This window comes from Thunnus thynnus, chromosome 3 (genome assembly GCF_963924715.1).
Source record: "Thunnus thynnus chromosome 3, fThuThy2.1, whole genome shotgun sequence".
Classification (NCBI taxonomy): domain Eukaryota; kingdom Metazoa; phylum Chordata; class Actinopteri; order Scombriformes; family Scombridae; genus Thunnus; species Thunnus thynnus.
The window spans coordinates 4,331,017-4,350,238 of record NC_089519.1 but is presented as its reverse complement, the minus strand read 5'-3'; the positions used below and the strand labels follow the sequence as shown (position 1 = coordinate 4,350,238).

The 19,222-nt window shown below is 40.2% G+C and overlaps 1 protein-coding gene across 2 annotated transcripts in view; it reads left to right on the top strand.

Annotated features, from left to right (window-relative positions):
- Positions 1–19,222, top strand: part of helz (helicase with zinc finger) — a 54,629-nt gene that overhangs the window by 4,022 nt on the left and 31,385 nt on the right. For both annotated transcript variants that reach the window (XM_067581555.1, XM_067581564.1), the window contains exons 2-15: positions 2,618–2,866; positions 3,754–3,790; positions 4,169–4,293; positions 6,759–6,815; positions 7,154–7,202; positions 7,716–7,791; positions 8,446–8,644; positions 9,304–9,411; positions 9,538–9,679; positions 10,403–10,558; positions 11,069–11,339; positions 14,022–14,148; positions 14,312–14,524; positions 17,435–17,565. In XM_067581555.1, the coding sequence (XP_067437656.1) occupies positions 2,636–2,866; positions 3,754–3,790; positions 4,169–4,293; positions 6,759–6,815; positions 7,154–7,202; positions 7,716–7,791; positions 8,446–8,644; positions 9,304–9,411; positions 9,538–9,679; positions 10,403–10,558; positions 11,069–11,339; positions 14,022–14,148; positions 14,312–14,524; positions 17,435–17,565 (1,922 nt within the window). In that variant the 5' untranslated portion in view covers positions 2,618–2,635. The remainder of the gene's footprint in view (positions 1–2,617; positions 2,867–3,753; positions 3,791–4,168; positions 4,294–6,758; positions 6,816–7,153; positions 7,203–7,715; positions 7,792–8,445; positions 8,645–9,303; positions 9,412–9,537; positions 9,680–10,402; positions 10,559–11,068; positions 11,340–14,021; positions 14,149–14,311; positions 14,525–17,434; positions 17,566–19,222) is intronic.

Here is a 19,222-nt window from a genome sequence, read left to right as displayed (position 1 = left end):
GTTGAGGATGATGTGTTATATAAACTATGACAGCAGTAAATGATGCTCAGAATCACAGTTAGACCGCATATTAGCATGTATTACTGTTGGCACATAGTAGATGTTGTCTGTGTGGCTCTGTGGCTATGAATATCACAACACACCCATTTCCTTCTCCATACCGCCCAACGTGTCATACTGTCTAGTCTCAATAAAGTCCTTTATATTTTGCTTTATCAATTATGATAGTGCTCTCAGTCTAAGCAGTCAGACTATAACATAACGCCTTACACTTCTCATATGAGCGCTGCTTTTTCCCAGCTGGTTGTAAATGTGTTTTAATGTACACTGTGTGAGACACAGAATATAAGATATTTAGGAGCAACCCTTAGGGGCTTTATCTTCTCCTCCTGTTGATTTGACACAGATCAACTACATGAGACCGTGACTCCCGGTGAGCAGACATCCACACGCTACAGCCAATTTTTTAAAAAAAAACGGTTTCTTTTGGGTAGAAACTAGAGCTGCATCTGACAGTTATTTTAACGATCGATTTAATCTTCCAATTTATGAATGATTTGGTGATGCGAGATATTTAATTTACAATAAATATTAAATATTAAAAATAAACAAAACAAAAAAGCTAGAAATGTTCGTGCTTGAGAAGCTGGAATTACAGGATGTCCTTGTCCTGTAAGTTTTGAGAAAAAGATCTTTCATCGTGTAGCTTCCAAGAAAAATAATCAGATTTTTCATATGTCTCAGCCAGTTGATACGAGTCTAGTCGGCAGGGAAATTCCTTGTCAAAATTCAAGATTGAACTGAATTATCAAGTGATCATCATGGCGGTCATTGTTCCTGGAGGGAGATTCTTCCCATCTCGTTCCTAAAACCTGAAGAACTATTGACAAATTGTATTTGACACAGAATTGACTTCGTTCTGGGTGACTTGTGTAGTTTTTTTAATGCCTTTGAGTGAAGTTTACAGTGAAGTGACTGGCGGCAATTAGGTTTGGTAAATGTTTGGTAAATGTATAAAAATCCGTACTCCTTACTTATAGACAGTTGTCACCTCGCCCAGACAAGCATTGAAAGATGCTTTGCTGTAGCTCCATGACACATTCATTATCATTTACTTTACTTTAGTTTAGTGTGTGTGTGTGTGTGTGTGTGTGTGTGTGTGTGTGTGTGTGTGTGTGTGTGTGTGTGTGTGTGTGTGTGTGTGTGTGTGTGTGTGTGTGTGTGTGTGTGTGTGTGTGTGGAGTTTGATTGTCAGCTGAACAACAAGTGTCAACAAATGTCCCACTACCCACTAGACAGAAATAGAGTGGAGCCTTCTCTCTCTTTCTCTGATCTCCCCTTCTCTCAACATTTCAAATGATCTCTCTCTCACTCTCTCTCTCTCTCTCTCTCTCTCTCTCTCACTCTCTCTCTCTCTCTCTCTCTCTCTGGGTGAAAGTGGTAATTAAAAGTTATTAAGTTAGTTTCCTGTAAATTCCTCCTTGAAGTAGAAATTCAACGATAAGCCAAGGCCGAGTTGCAAAGCGAAGCAAAATCCGGATGTTTTTCACCAATAGGTGCGTGTGTGGGAGTACTGTTGTTTTTATTTTCTCAGATTGTATAACCTGATATGCACTTACAGATGGTCAGTATAAGTTTGACCTATTTTCATGTCCACACACACACACACACACACACACACACACACACATACAGTGAGCATGCATGCTTAAGGTTACAATGGAAAAACAAACTTGTCTTGTTGCACACTGCCTGATGTCATGGACAGAGAAGTTGATTTTGTGAAAATGACCCAGTTTTAGATTAATACAGCACATATGAAAACTCATAGTGTTATCTACATCATTTCATATGATACACCATTTCAGTTCCTGTGTAAAGAAGAATGTACCTTATACGCTAGTGTTATATTTCCTGTGTGTTGTGCACAATCTATAGTGAGAGACGTGTCTCGAACGCTGGCAGAGAGCATCTCTTCATTCTCAGCATGAAGACAATTGAGTTTTGAACTAATGGCAGCGGTTATAATATGTGCTGCATGTTGCTGAACTGGAGGCAAAGGGACAAAGACAAAGCAGCTCTATGTCAGAGTTCATATCTTAAAACTGTTGACTGCTATTTTTTTTTTTGTACGACCGCTCGCTCGCAACACTATATTAGGAAAGAGTTTGTGTAGGATGTGTAAGTGTAGGAAAGGATTACTATATATAGACTGTGTTCTTAAACATTTAATCAGCTAGTTCACTCTTTTCCTAATACTGGTCATTTGTTCTGTCAGAGCATGATTCACAAAATTCACACTTCACTTTGACACATTATGATGGTGTCGTATTTTATATTTATTTTTAATACAGCCAAATTAAGTGTCTAAGAATGGATTTCCATTTCCACTTTCAGTCACAGCATTCAGTGTCCTAAAAGGCTAACATGGAAGTATGTTCCATTTAAAGGACTGCTAATCCCGTTCTACGCTGCAGTTTTGTAGACGTGATAAGCACCTTCCTCCTCCTTACATCGGCCAAATTGAGTAAAATATGAAAATTATGTGAAATTGTCCAACCATGCTTCCTGGAAGATGTTCACACTGTTTTTCCCTTTTTTCTTTTTCTGCTTCCAGAAGTTTTGTCCCTGAGTCATGGCGGACAGGAGAGCGGAGAAGTCATGTGAAGAAGCCAGCAGATCGTTAACCAGGCGGGAGTTCGAGGCGGCAGTCAGCCACAGCACGGACGCCCTGGTGGTCCTCGCACCCCAAGCCCAGTCCTCCGGTGCCCCTGTCTCGCCGAGCCCTCCATCCCTTGTCGTCGTCGCCTCCGGACCCCTCCGCAGCCGTGCCCTGCTTTACCGCATTGCTGCCTTCCTTCAGCTGGTGAGGACGGTGGTGGTCCCAAAGCATTGTCGTTGCTTTAGCAAGCATGCAACCTATTGTCCAAGTTAACTAAGTGGCTAGTGTAGCCAAGAAGTGGTGTGGGGGGGGGGGGGGGGGGGGGCAGCATGCCATGATGAATCAGACTGCTGCTGTGATTTCTATGTGCAACTACATTTTTTTTGTTAAAAAAATATTCCTGCTGAGTGGATTTAGTGTTCGAGGCTCCTTATAAATTATCTCCTGTTTGTATTTGTGTCGTACGGAGGAACAAAGAATAACAACCACATGATCTTTTTGTCCTCCTCCTTTTTTGTGGCTCGCAAATTCTTTCCATTGACCATTATACCAGGCGGTCACAGTTACATAATATGTTTATTATAGATTGAAATTTTCAGGGTTTTTTTTTTTTAGAGCAGAGATGGTTACCTTTCTTTGAGAAGTATAAACATAATTTGGAGGGCTAATTCAGCTCTGTCACATAACCATCACCAAACAGAATATAATTTCCTCCCCGAGCCCCTAAATTAATACATTACACCGAAATTACCGAAGCTGATCGTTATGCCTCAAAATTCACTGTCGTACTTCTAATCACCGGGTGAATTACCCAGAGAAGAGAAGGTTAGAAATGAGAACAATAAACCTTACTTTTCTCCTCCGCAGTTCTGTTATGTTATCTTCCCAGAGCACTAAAATTACACCAGTTACTTAAGCCCTAAGATTATGGAAACTACTTAAGTCCTATAATGATAGTGTGAGGGACTCCGCTGTGAGCCAAAGATAGCCATTCTTGGAGCTTATGTGAAGCTTTGACCCTCAAACATAAAGTATTCCCATTTGTTATGGCATCATATTTCTACTCTTTTTTTTTCTCCTTTTTCCAACAGAAAAACTATGATGAAGCAGATGAAGACTGCAAACATGGTGAGTCGTGACTTAAATCGGAACCATCTGCTGATATTGTATTGTCTGTTTTTTTTTGGTTTTTTTTCATTATGTGGTAGACAAATATGTGTTGTTAGGGTCAGCGAAGAATTTTAAACATGACTTGGCCTCTTAGTAATTGAAGAAATCTTAAATTTGGGTTTATTTTATTCAACTTTCAGCTTGAATAAAACATACAAAACCTGTGAAAAGTGAAATTTAACATCTTCATTTACACAATTATTAGCTACACCCCAATTCATTTCATTCTTTTTCTAGACAACAGCTTATAACGTACAGTATATTGGAAGAAACTTAAGTGAAGTGATTTCATCCTCTCCCTACCTGTTCCCTCCTGTGTTCTTCATCCTATCCCAGTCCTGGCAGAAGAGATTGCCAGGGGAGACGGTTCGCTACAGGCCAGCTTGCGCTCCATGCTGTTGGATGGCAGCCTGCAGGAGGTGGCCAGCATCCTCTCTAAAGCCTTGTATGGAGAGCCAATGGTATGATTAATGAACAGTGTGTACAATATATATACATACAGACAGTCAGTTTACACATAGACTGATGATTAAAATGTCCCACCGAAAATTCTGCTTGAATGTTTTGTTATGATTTTCCCAACGAGAAGGAACACCTCCGCAGACGTTTTTAGGGTTTAAATGTTGATGAATAACGACCTCAGAGTGACCTGAGACGCTCCAATCATATGAGATACGGTGCGATCGATGGTTTAGGATTGTCATGTTGCTGCACCGGCATACATAACATGCAGGATCTTCATCATCGTCATCAAAATGTGTTTGTAAAGTTATAGCGGTGTTGTGAAATAAGCCGCACATAGAGGAATTTGGTAGCATATGGCCTATAAAAAAATAAGTGAAAAGTGTTTCAGACTCATCTAAACATTTTGTTTTCCACAGCAATAAAATTTTTAGTATTGGAAAAAAACCTTTCGATAGACGTGGGTCTGTCATATTTAAAGATTTATCCAGGAAAATCCCAGGAACACCAAAATGTAGGAGCCAAAATATGAAAAAATTGTCTCTTTTTTCTTGGTAAATGAAATCATTATTACTATACAAGAACCTAACGTTGGAGTCCTCGGGGTTTGGATCTAAAAATGGGCCCCGTCAAAATAAAAGTCTAAGATGAGAATCGGTGTAATGCCGTAGCTGTAACACTGCTACTTTTTTATGTTACTCCTTTTTCCCACTTTTCCTCCCGTCCGACTTCTCCCTCCCTTTACTTATCCTGACCGCTGTCTTCATGCATCAACACTCAGTACCGCTGCCAAGGTGCCTCCTCCAACTCTGCCTCGCTCCACTCTGCTCCTGTTTGCAACAACTGCTTGTCCACCCCAACACACACACACACACACACACCCACGCACAGAAAGGTTTAGTTTGGTCCCAAGGTCATTCACTAGTTTATGAGTGAGGACAGCGCTGTTTACACGGCAGCTCGCCCTCTCTCTCTCTCTCTCTCTCTCTCTCTCTCTCTCTCTCTTTTAGAGATACACAAATAAACACATTTTTTGGACACACCTTTCACTGTTTATATTTTCCTCTCTGCCAGCGCCCATCTCTTTCTTTTTACTCCCACTGGTGCACCGACATTTTTGTGTTGCTCTTTATCCTCCCTTTCTTCACATTTCACTGTAAGACCTTATGGTTGAAACTATTCTGCTGTACACATACATTCCAACAATTTCACAGTGTTTTCATTCTAAAAGTAGATAAAATGTTTCAGCAAAAAAAAAAACCTTTTTCTCATGCACACACAAGACGAGCCCTTTAGAATCAAAGCAAGGAAACTAGAGAAGGAATTTTTATTTGCCACTTCATTCTAGGATGTGATGTGATGTTGGCACTACAAACACGATGTAGGTTAGCTGTCCTGTGGAGTGTCATGCAAGTGTGTTGTCATTTGGCTATTAGGGTACAGCCAAAACCTGATATTTCTTAGATTTCATTCAATAAATGAGGGACACTTCATCTCAATATATATATTTTTTTGTCATAAACGTGGTTCACAGCAATCAGGTACCTGTATATGCATTTAAAAACCTGAGTAAAGAAGCTCTGCTGGTATTTGTGCTTAAAAAAATGAGACCAGAAAATGGTCAGTAGTTAATTAACAAGAGGCCCTATTAGACATATCCATATATGTAAATATCAAAAACATACCTAGTCACCTGGAACTGAAAATTTTTGACATAACTACACTTTGACTGATTAACCAGATCTGCCCATTATAAGGGTCAGACGACAAATGAACGTCTCTATCATGGCTTTTTGATATTTTAAAGTAAATACACCAGTATCAGATTTTGTGGTGTCAGGTTCAGTTGCTGGTAGGAAATCTATCACACAGATGATCAATTAAATTGTAAATGGCTATCTAGATAATGCAGAACATACCAGGATATAAGTTTTCGTCACATGTTTCATTGATGATTTAGCAGTTGAGGAGCTTTCAGACAGTGAACGGTTGCCACGGCCACAAACCTGTACATCTAGGCTGCTGCTGCTGCTATCCACCTACTATCATAACGCAGACTGATAGAGCGGGTTGTAGCTTATATTAGAGGAAATGGCTAGCGATATACAATAATCTAGGACACTCCTATACCAGTCAAATCAGCTTTTGTTTCCCCTCGCTGTGGTTTCTGTGGTCGCCATGGTCACACGGTGAGCTTTTTCTGTGAAAAAAGTTGAGCCATCATAAACTCTGACGACTGCGGTGTTTATGTTGAAAACAATGGAGGCTGTCTTTGGGTAGATTAAATTTACTGATGTCACATTAGTCGAAGTTTCAGTCTCTCACTGGAGAAGACAAAAAAAAAAACCATGTGGTTGTCTGTTTAGTGCAGAACGGTGATAGATTTAGATATGTTTCATTCATAAACAAAAGCATAACAGTGTATCGTTGTAATGTAAATCCTATTTTTTTCTTTCTTTTCCAGAACGGCATTGTCGCAAAAGACCTGTCCAGATTAAAAATGCTCTTTTCAGAAATAGAGGTGAGTGCCTGCGGTTGTGTGGTTACTGTCCTCCTTTTGTTTCCTGCTTTTTTTGATGCTTGTAGGTTTCATAGATGATGCTTTAATGCTCGCAGGCGAGAGTCATAAAAATGACTAATGGCCTGATTCCAGCACTAACTTAATTGCTCGGTGCTCCTCTGTCCTGCTCGTACCTTGTTGTGGATTTATTACTCATTTGTCTGTAATAATTCCAGCGGTCCAACATGCTCGTATGCGCTGTGTTAGTAGTTGACATAAGAGTAACATTCTCTCTGCCTCTACCTCCACCTACCCCCCCCACCCCCCCCCCCCCCCCACCCCGTCTTTGTCCCTGTCAGGCAATAAATAGGGAGATGGCACCAGAATACACAGATGACCAGGAGGAAGGTGAGCATATCTATAGCATGATTTCTATTTATCTTTTAACTTGAGAGTCATTAGAGCTGCAGTGATTCGTCAACTATTCATTTAATCGCCAACTATTTAGATAATCGATTAATTGGTTTGAGTTATTTTTATTTTCTCTGATTCCAGCTTCTTAAATATGAATATTTTCTGGTTTCTTTCGTCCTCTTTGACAGTAAACTGAATATCTTTACATTGTGGACGAAACAAGACATTTGGGGACGTCATCTTGGGCTTTAGGAAATACTGATTTTATAGACCAATCAACAAATTGATTAATTGAAAAAAATAACCGTTAGTCGCAGCCCTAAAGATTCCTGCGCATGTATTTAAGTACAGTAGATATTATTAATGCTTAGAAAGCCTTAGCTTAGCCAGCTGGCAGCGTGAGCACATTCTGAACAGGTTACCAGCTGGCTGAAGCCCATTCTGTGGTGTTCTTGAAAGCTTTGGCTCAGTGTCGTATTGACCGCTTGGCTGTGTGTGTATTGACAGAGGTCCAAGATGGCTGGCAGTTCCGGCCTCCTCCCCGAGGAGTCACCAGCAGCGAGGAGTACACCCTCTGTAAAAGGTAAAACAAACCCGCCCGGTAGTTTGAACACAGGTGTGAGTAATGATTTTTTGTTCATACAGAATATTGCAGTAGAGAATGAAAACGTCCACCGGTCTGGATTATGTGAATGATCGTAAAGTGACTAATAAATACACTGCAAGTTGATTGTAAAATGACCAATATAGCTTTCAGAAAGTAATGATGGTATTCAGTTACACTCAAGGCTATAAAATAATGATTCATGATAAGTTAACTGCCGTAAATTTGTAATTTGATCTCTCTGCACTCTGATGAGAGCCTTTCACAAACATTAGTATACATCAGAGCCTCACACCTCGTCCTACGCACTAACTGTACTGTACGTCCCTCCTCAGCACCACCAGCACTGTGAATGTAACGTTATTGGGTTCGACAGTTATACTGGTCTGCTGTTATGTCAAGCTGGCGTCGGCTGCTAGTCGGCTGTCTGCATAATATTCCTGTGATTGTGTCAAATAAATACATGTCTGTCATAGCTTAAAAATCCAAAAGTTATTGAATTTACTATCATATAAAAATATCACATTTGAGAAGACGCAACAAGCAAACGTTTGGTTTTCTTACTGAAGTGATTTATTTATTTATTTGTTTGTTCGAGCACTAGTCGAGCACACTGTCTGCCTCTCGCCGTAGGTACTTGGAGCAGGGTCTGTGTCGGTACGGGGCCCAGTGTACGTCAGCCCACTCGCAGGAGGAGCTGATGGAGTGGCAGAAGCGCTACGCGTCACGCCTCATCCGCCTCAAACAGCAGCAGGAGAGCAAACACTTCACCGAAAACTACATGGAAACCCTGATAGAGAAGTGGATGAACTCCCTCTGCCCAGAGAAAGTGGTGAGTGCCTCCGCGGCGCATGAACGCTTGAAAAAGTGGCTCCATGGGTAGAAAAACGGCGTTAATTCCGTGCCAGGGTCAAGCTTCACTTCTTAGTAGAGCCTTCCAAACATGAGCGTGTTTGGTACAGTGTTGGGATTTATTAAACAACTTTTTATAACCCTCGCTCTATTAAATCAAGAAGGGCAGCAGCAACACGCTAGTACAACCCAGTGAGTAGATTTTTGTATATAAACACACACCAAACTTAGCCAAGTGGTATTTTTTAAACTTTTTTTCTGTGTATTATTAATTCATAACTGAAAATAATGAAACAATAGAGATTTAACACTAAACCATATTTGTTCAGCAGGAGCTTACTGACTTTAACTCCCTTCGGATTTAAGATTTATGACATTAAATATGTTCCTGAACCACTGCAGCTGTATTGACCACAAACAGATAATAAAGAGTTGCAAGACTAACACATGTTTTTAAGGGTGGCATTGAAGGAGACACATTATACAAGCCATTAATAACACTATAAAGCTCTTAAACTGGCCCATGACCATTGTGTGTCATGCATGTGATACAGACGAACTTTTCCAAAGGCTGCATTCCTCTCTCTATAATGATATAACTAAGCATGTTTGTTTTGTTTTTTTTTTCCTTCCTTCTAGCTAAGTGACTGTTTAGAAGGAGTGAATGTAGAAACCAGCTCCAGCCTCTCTGTTACTGTCACCACCAAAAAGTCCTCCCACTCCTGGACCTTCTCCTTGTTGTGCAAGGTAGGATGAAGTGATGAGTAGCAAGCATGTGCATATTCAAATGTTTTTTCTATGTGTAACCAGACAAATTAAGCAATATTCTGCACTGTTTTAATCATCTTTTGATTATGTCTGTCTTATGTCTAGCCGGCTAGAAAGCTCTACCGCATCGCCCTGCTCTATGATGCCCACCGACCACACTTCTTCATCACGGGCGTGTCTGCTGGCGAGCGGCTCCAAGCCCTCCCCAAAGGCTGCCAAGAGTGGACTCCAGGAGAGGAGACAGCAGGTATGTCGTATATCCATATGTCGTGACCAGAGTAAGAAGTGCTTTTCCTTGCTCTGTTGTTCCTGTTTTTACACATCTGTTGTCACACGTAATTAAAGTCAAAATTACTTGAACTTAAACCTTCATCACTTGACCTTTATCTTTCAAAACTGATTTAGAGAAATCAGTGAGAGAGAGTGTGTGTGTCTGAGTTTCAAGATATATATATATTATCTATTTCCACACAGAGGTAAATGACTGTATGTGATAATATATTGGCATTCTTGGCACTGACGCTGCACCCACACCAGCAGCAAGCCGCAGCTCAGACTGTGTATTGTGTACTCAACCTAGCATGTGTAAACAAGTCATCAAAGAACATCTGTGTTTACACAGTTTGTGCATAAATTAATGTTTTTAGGATTGTATGACCTAAATAGGTTTTTGTGATTCTCTTTTGAGCTCTTAATGTTCTTGTGTGCTGAACAGACTTTTTTAACTCGGTCATATTTGATCCCAGAAAAGGCTGTGAACTGTCTTACATAATACAAATTTAAGACACTAAAACATCTTGTTTACAGCACATTTCAAACCAGTTTTCTTGTTGCTTGCATTGATCTTTTGTTTCATTCGCAACCTTTGTTTCTTTTCATTTTACTCAATGTCAAAGTTCTTCACAATGGATCGTAAGTAATTTAAATTTTGACGTAAGTACACTTTAAATAAACTTTTCCGTTGTGACAGTGGCAGCAGACAACGGCATGGACCACTGCGTCTACAAGGTGGCGGTGGGCTTCAGCACAGAAATCTTTGGTACCTTCAGACAGACCGTTGTTTTCGACTTCGGCTCAGAACCTGTGCTGATGCAGCGGATCATGGTGGATGCTGCTTCTATCGAAGGTATGGTAACGAAAGTCTTTGAAAAGTTTCATCAATGTATATAAAATGATATAAGAACATTTTATGTGGATGTTTTAATTTCAAAATATTGTCCATCCATACTTCCATTATACTGTATATCTAAATATATACATGTTACGTTGCTGTCAAGATATAAATTGTTAACTGGGGTTATAATAAACAGGTGAAGAAACTGACTTAGAACTGTCTTAAATTCATCATTGGTACATCATTGGTTGTTTTTTTTCCTGTTTACCATTTGAAGGTGTACTTATAGCAGACAGTGCATCTTATGTATCATAATGTTTTCAGGTATTTTGTTAGATAGCTCACATTGCAGAGGGAAGGTACTGGGGGGGGGGGGGGGGGGGGGAGTGAGACAAAGATCTCTAGCCAGATTAAAACCGGGGCTGACGCTGCTACACAGCATGGCTATTAACCATCAGGATGTTTCAAAACTGGTAATTAAGGGGTTACAGTAATTAATCCTCTCCTCCTTCTGTTTTTCAGACCTAGAACACCTGATGGCGGCCAGGCAGCAGCTCCTGATGACTGCGAAACGCTGGGACTCTTCCTGTAAAACCATCGTAGAGTTCAGTCCCAACGAGACGATGGCCGAACTGGAGCGCAGCCTCCTTTCCCGCTATCAGATCCCTCTGTCGGCCGACCAGCTCTTCACCCAGTCAGTCCTGGACAAGACTCTGACCAAAGACAACTACCAGGCCCGACTGCACGACCTGCTCTACATAGAGGAGATTGCACAATATAAGGAAGTTAGCAAGTGAGTACACAAGTTTTCATAAGAGAGATTTTCCATAAATTCTTAGCAATAAAGCCAGAACAATACTGATTGATATTTAAGAGTTTAAAAGCATCTACTAACAATATATCAGTTAAATTATAACATTAAGGATTAGGAAAATTAATTATTACAACAAACATACTGTATATAAATACCGCACACCTCTAAAAATAAGTCGAGCTAATTTCTTTTGGTTTCATTTGTTGCAGACTCAGTAACACCCTGCTCGGTGATGTTACACATGATATGTTTATATCTGCATGTGTAACTACGTATGATGCTAATTTAAAACCATCGCCCGGCTATCTTAACGTTGACAGCAAGAACTAATGACGGGTGCAAATGCCAAACTCGACTCTTGACAGTACAAGGGAAGTATCACGTTGCAAGCTGATTACTTACCGCTGGGAAGAGTAGGAACTATTGCATCAATAAAATAAAATAAAGTCATATTAGAAGTGTCAAACAAATTTAAAACACAATTATATTTATCAGAGTTTGTCAAATGTATCTTTTAAATTAAAATAATTCAATTTAAAGGTCCACCTGCTAGTTTTCCTTCCTAGAGCTTTTACCAGTTTCAATACTGGAATGCAGGTGTGCAATCACAACAACTGGACAGTCAAGATAAATGTCAGTGACTGGTCAGACCGGTCTACATAATGGACCTTTTCTTGTCAGCAATTTAACTGCAAATAAGAAAACAGTACTCTAAAGAATACAGTTTAAACAACAGCTTATCGTGTTTGTCTTACCTTACTTGACATGACAACCACTAAACTGCTGCTTATGCTTTTAATGCAGTTTTCTCTTTAATATATTTTATTTATTGACTGTTTCTTTTAATCTGACTATTGAGAATAAATAGTAATTATTCCAGTATATGTAGGGTTGGGTGGTGTAAATGTTTTCTGTTATGAGATGTCAACCTACCACAAGGTGTCAGACTTGATCTTCATTGTGAATTCTCTGTGTGTGTGTGTGTGTAGAACATGTATCTCACACACAGTTTTACTCACAGTGCCATTTAATAACTTAGGTGATTCCTCGGAGGTAGAGCAGGAAAATGACTTCTCTAGAATGGGCACAGACCTTTTTTTTTTAATTCCTTACCTGACGTTCCACTGGTTTAGTGTGAATCTGATATCAGAGTAATGGTTTAATCCCATATTCTGTGAAATAAATGCAGAGCTCCCTCCCCCACTACTCTATATGTTTCATCTTTTCCTCTTTGGCTCTTAATTTGGTCTTGTTTGTGTGTGTCATTTGACTTAATCTCAATTACCTGCAGTTTGAAATGTTCTTTTAATCTGCTACATTTCCAATGTGCATATGAATAATCTCTCTGCCTGTTAAACCATCCATGTTCTGGCAGATTCCAGTGCTTTTTATGGCTGATTCAGTTTCAGCAGGAGGTTTCTAGTTAAATGTGTATTCCCTATGGATCTGCAAATGACAAGCAGTCTTTAAAAGTGTCACTTAATGAAACCTAGATCTTTAAAAACAACTATTCTCTATTAGAATAACGCTCTGAATTATCTCACACTAGATTTATTTCTTGCTTAATAAGAGTGACATCTTCCTATTGGCAGTATTTTATCTTATTATCTAAAGTGAACATGGAGTTAGTCATGGAGCACCAAGAGAGCTTCTCTATCTTTACTCATTTATTTTTTATTTTTTTAAATTTGATCCCCTCTGAGAGTAAAGCCAGATAGCTGATGCAAACCCCCCTAACAAGAAACCTCAAGAGCTCTTTTGGTTTGTTCCACCACTGGTTTGTAAATAAATGCAGACTTGTGTTAACTTATTTGCATATGTCAATCACCCATCAGAGTTCATCACCAATATTGCTTCCTGTTTCATCATTTCAGATCCAGCAGAGCCCAGAGAGTTGTTTTTTTTCTCTGAAGGGCCATAATTTCCTACTTTAGAAATGCACACACTGCCAGATGCAGACCAGTGTGAGCTTCAGTGCTAGTCATCAAAAGTAAAACATGTTTCACAATGCATTTCCACTACACCGTGCTTAATTCACTAAATGTGTTTGGCTTTGATTTTTTTTTTGTCAGATTTCCTCTGAAAGGCCGACATAAAAAATAATTTTCCTGCTTTTTAGGTTCCTCGCTGGAAAGGTTTTAGAGAGGTGGTCATCTTTCACCTTCACAGATCTAGGCTCCCATTAACAATGTATAATTATAGTTTAAATGTCCTGCCAATATCAGTGCATGGTGTACAGGACACTGCGGGTCTATTTTGGTGAAGCGAGCCACAGAACGCTCCCGAATGCCCAAGGCACACAGTACACGTACAGTGCACTTGGAAATGTGGCGGGACTTAGAACAAACCTATCATCATAAATTAGCGGTGGTTTTGTCTGGGATCGGTTTGGCTTCTTATCGTGTTTAAAAGCTGCCCTTTTTCTATGTGATGCACAGTTTGGCAATTCAAACGAGAGTCCAGACCAGCTTCTCTTAAAGGACCAGTGTGGAGGATTTAGTGGCATCTAGTAGTGAGGTTGCACATTGCAACAAAATGAAAAGGAGTGTGAGAATCGTCTGCAGTAAATGAAAGATGCACCTGTACCACAAGACAATGAATTGTAATATTGCTACTAGCTTATCATTTTTTTTCACCAAATGTCCATGTGTGTCCCCTCAGGTTTAACATCAAAGTGAACCTCCAGCTGGTCACCAGCTTTATGTTGACTGGCATCTCTGTTGGAGCCAAGTATGCCCAGAATGGACAGCTCTTTGCACGTTTCAAACTCACAGAAACACTGTCTGAGGTAACTGGATCGGCTACAATGGCGACCGCAGTACACACATGTGCAATATTGCTTAATGCTTTTTCACTGAGATGAACTGTAACTATTATTTGGTGGCCCTGGAGCCCCAAAGTTGGGTTTCTTTTAGCTAGCTATCCTGAACAGCGTTTTCATCTTACCTCAGGACACACTGGCTGGGCGATTGGTGATGACTAAGGTGAATTCAGTCCTTGTGCTGCCTTTTGGCCGTGAGGGGTTCACCAGCCAGCCACCGCCTGGGGTCAAAGAGCGTGTTTATGAGGCCGTGATTGAGGAGAAGACCAAGGATTACATCTTCCTAAGGATCTGCAAGGACTGCTGTGAGGAGCTTGGACTACTGCCTGACAGAGAAATACAGGTACGGGCTACACCAAAGGACAAAGAGAAAGTGTTGTTGGTGTTTTATTGAACAGATATTCAGTATTAACAGCCTGCAGCCTTCAGTTTCGATCTCTTTTTAACCAACCACATTTGAAAAGTGACTTGTGTTAACTTTAATAGATTTATTTACGTTTGGGTTGAAGCTCCACTACATAAATTAAGGCCCTTAAAAAGTATTAAAAAGTCTTAAATGCCATTTTCCAAGGTATTACATTTACATTTTATAGCTTATTTTTAATATATATTTGTCCAAAAAGGTTGCATGCTAAAGTTTGCCTGAATTTAATCATTGTGTAGGTACATAGTGGGATTCTGCGTGTTTATGGAATCCCACTAGATTTGACGTCATCTGTAAAGGTCAACCGTGCGATGACCCCCTTTACTCCTGGTTGTTAAACAATATAGTTGACTAATGGAGAAGTGCAAGTACAAATCGTACAAATGGGTAGAGGATAAGCCAAAATCATGGGACACAAAATGCAGGTCTCTACCCAACACCACTGAAGCTCCAACTACAGCCACCTCTTCATCATCTAATGTTACCGCTGACCTCAGAGTGATGATGGCAGCCACTCCAGCGCTGCAACAAAACACCAATCCCTCAACTCCAATGACGGGATTACAGATATTTTTCAAGCTATGTTCCCAGATTCTGAAATAGTCTATGAAAAACGACAAAACCGGGGAACATAGTCGGATTTGGTTTAGCCCCATGAGGAGTTATCACAAAATAACTGTTGACAAAATGTCTGTTTAGTTGCGCTACCTTAAGGCTCTTTAAAACAGAGATCCTGCATTATAGCAGTAAAGAAGATCTGTCCGCCTTTGCTTTTTTTACGCCAAACCAAAGCCGACATAATGCTGCCCCCGTGTGTGCTTTTACATAGCACGCCGGCGTGACGTGTAACACGAGTGTCAGCTCCCTGTCCCGCCGTGCCGGCAGTCCCACACACAGATGTTGATCCAGCTCTGTGACTACCTCTGTAGCACAGCATTCCCGCCTTGAACAGACTGTGTAAAAGGGGCTTTACAATAAAAAAGGCTATATAGTAAATGTAGTGTGTCACTAATATAACTGGTTAGAATTCAAAGTGGCGATGAGGTCTTAAAACGTATGGAAAGGGTCTTAAAAAAGGTCTTAAAAGGTATTAAATTTATCTTCAGGATTCCTGCATATACGCTGTTGCTACCAGATATTAGATACGACTTGTGGATTGACAGCAGAGCAGAGAGGGCAGGTGAATGATTTAATTTAACATGTGCAATTTTTTTGTACCACATAAGAGATGTCAGTTAGCATCCAGTTCGCAATTCTTTCCACCCTGATGTAATAGCCTTGGAAAAAAAAACTTGAGCAGGATTATAGGTTAACCTATTAATAAGCATTTTGACAAAACGTTACTGGACAGAAGAAGAACGTCTTTCCAGGAAAACGTGTGTGTGTGCAATGACTCGTCTCAGGTTCTGCGGTTCTGAGAAATTTTCCTTTTTATTGAATGACTCTACCTTTGGCAGCCTCCGCTTGATTTTTCTCTCCCCCTCCGGTCTGAATGTCGGCAGAGGAAACAAGGTTCTGTGTTAACAGTTATCAAAACAACCCTCATCCTATCACTGTGGGAACATAATCTTCTTATTCTGCATACGCTGCTACCGCCTGCAATTTAATTTTCCTATCTCCTCTGTGGGTTCTTACAATATTCAACACAGCCTTGATGTTTCATATGCATCTTGCTCTCACATATCTCAGACTTTCCTGCTCTTGTGTTTGTTGTTTATTTCACTTTCTTTCTTTGTTCTCCTTTCCTCCACTTTCCTCCTTACTGTAATCACACTCGCTTCACACTTCCTTCTGATTTTCACACTTTTGTCCCAAAGGCATCGCATACTTTACAGTATACCTGTTAGGAGTCTGCACCTGTCTTTAACATCATTAGGACCTGCAGATAGCTGACATTCAACTGGTCTAAGTTAAGAAATTAAATAGAAATGTAAACGGACCAAGACACTAAGGTAAAAGTGGTTAGCCATCGTGACATTTTGGTGGAGGTGTTGCAGTTGCTACTGTCCTTCCCAGTCTCCCAGTCTTTCTCACTGGGAAAAGTCTCCATAAGATGATGTTGCCACCACTATGGTTCACTATATGAATGGTATTGTTCCAGAAAATAAAACTACCTAGTTTGTGACAATAATTTTAAGATCTTTTTCTTTTTTTTCTTTTTTTTCTTGAGATGCACTTTGATGTAACCCTAACCGTAACGCCCTGATGCCCTAACCCTAACGCCCTGATGCCCTAACCCTAACCCAAGCCCTAACCCTAACGCCCTGATGCCCTAACCCTAACGCCCTGATGCCCTAACCCTAACCCAAGCCCTAACCCTAACGCCCTGATGCCCTAACCCTAACGCCCTGATGCCCTAACCCTAACGCAAGCCCTAACCCTAATGCCCTGATGCCCTAACCCCCTGATGCCCTAACCCAAGCCCTAACCCTAACGCCCTGATGCCCTAACCCTAACCCATTCAGGTGGACATATATGTATGTATATATGTATGTATGTATGTATGTACTTAGTTACATTTATGGCAGGTGGACGCCATTTAACGTCAAGAGACATCTCAAAAAAAGGTTAAGAAAATGTGACACATGCAAATAAGCTTTGATTTAGAATCTTAATTTTGGAGCAGTATGAGTATCAAGCTCCAGAGCAGCTGGAAAGATCGTCTTGATTGGTTGAATTTTAAAATTATTTAATTTGAGGTCTTGTGCTTATTAAAGTTTCTACAAGGAACTTTAATTTTGTGTCAATTTTGACAGCCCCATGTGAAGAAAAGCAGTAATAAGGCATTTAGAGGATAGAAATTGACCGCTGTGTTGCCTCTTGTGTCAGGTGGAGCTCCAGTTCCAGCTGAACAGACTACCACTGTGTGAGATGCACTACGCCCTGGATCGCATCAAAGATAACACCATCCTTTTTCCTGACGTGAGCCTCGTCCCCACCATCCCCTGGAGCCCGAACAGGTATTCAACCACGTACACAATCACACACCGTCTTCATCAATATCTCATCCTGTTACACACAATATATTTTTGTTAATGTTTATGTCGGAAAAAACAGGATTAATTGTTAATACATTGAAAGCTTTTATGATTTTTTCACCTCCCCTCAGGCAACGTGTCTCATTCTATTGATTCATACCTTACTGCCTTTAAATGATGAGAAATGTGAAGCAATTAAATGAAGTCAGATAAACTATTCTCTCTGAACAAACCATTTCATGTTCATACTGCTGATGGACAATCTTTCATATTGTTTTAAAAGGGAGGAATTGGCACAGTATACACACACACATTCATGCATGGTAAATACCGCTAATCCTAAACACGTTTATTACACAGAAACTTCTTTAATACTTGCACATCATATTAGCTTGACAAATACCCTCACAGAGGGGACGCCGCATCAATTTGAGAGTTGACCGAATATCCCCTCGCCTTGCCGACTCGGTGGCCGGCACCTCCTTTCAGCTTTAGATATCTCTCTCTGAAGTTGAGACAGGTGAAGCGGTAATCTTTATTGACTCGAACCAAAGTCAAATATAATCCCCCCGTGATTTCAAGGCTGCTGCTTTATCTCTGCTCCAGAATATGATTGATGTAGACTTTTGTTTTAATTGGAATTTTGGGTAAGTGAGGGTGTTTCATTGAATGTTGGCCAGGGAGTTAATTTAAGTTGAAGTTGAAGCTCACAGTTTCTTTATGGTTATGCCTTAAAACTATACTAGATTTGTTTTTTTTATATAAATACTCATTTTGGCACCTTAACTGCAAAGTATTCTGAAGTCTACCAGTGGATGACGGTTTGAGATTGCACTGTGGTACTGATTTGGCCGGTGTGTTTTAGCAACATACAGCCAAATTTATTTATCTGCAAGTTATCCTCCACGGTGGCAAAAAACGTGTGTCTTTGCTCACAGCTTGCATCAGAGAATTAATTTCACTTTTTGAATAAATAAGCCTAATAAGCAAGCTGTGACAGCATTACTTAGCATTAATAGGCGAGCTACTATGCCTCTCACAACAGTCAGTGATTGAGAATTAACATGTCCTAATTAGTCATGTTAAGGTAAAGGTATAACCCAAACAAAACATTACTGGAGCCATATATATATTCTTTCTGATTCTACACCAGAACAGTCTGATACCAGTATAGCTGTCTGCCAAAAATGCAGTATAGAGAGTATAGAGAAGACTGATATGTTTATCTCGCCCTCCGTTCTCACTCGAGGAGAAAATATAATTGGTATAAAAGAGTCGAGGCTTTTTGTCACTCCTAACTGTACCCCTTGATCTCATCCATTCATCTTTGTAACACACACACACACACACACAAAAGACCACGTCTCAGTCGGAGCTCAATCAGCTGGTGTCGGTTGATTCACAGCTTTTAGAGGATGCGGTCTTCTTAATGAGGACCGTGATGCTAGCAGACAAACACATTCGCTACAAACACATTAATTAATTCACACTTTCACAAGTGTTTGAAATCACATATACGAGTCATTCCCTCCTACCCATCTGTATTGTTTGAACACATATATCCACCTCTATGTATTATTTAATAAGGATTTGTCTGTATTTTTATCTGCTCTGTGCTGCCAACGCACTGTTTTTTTTG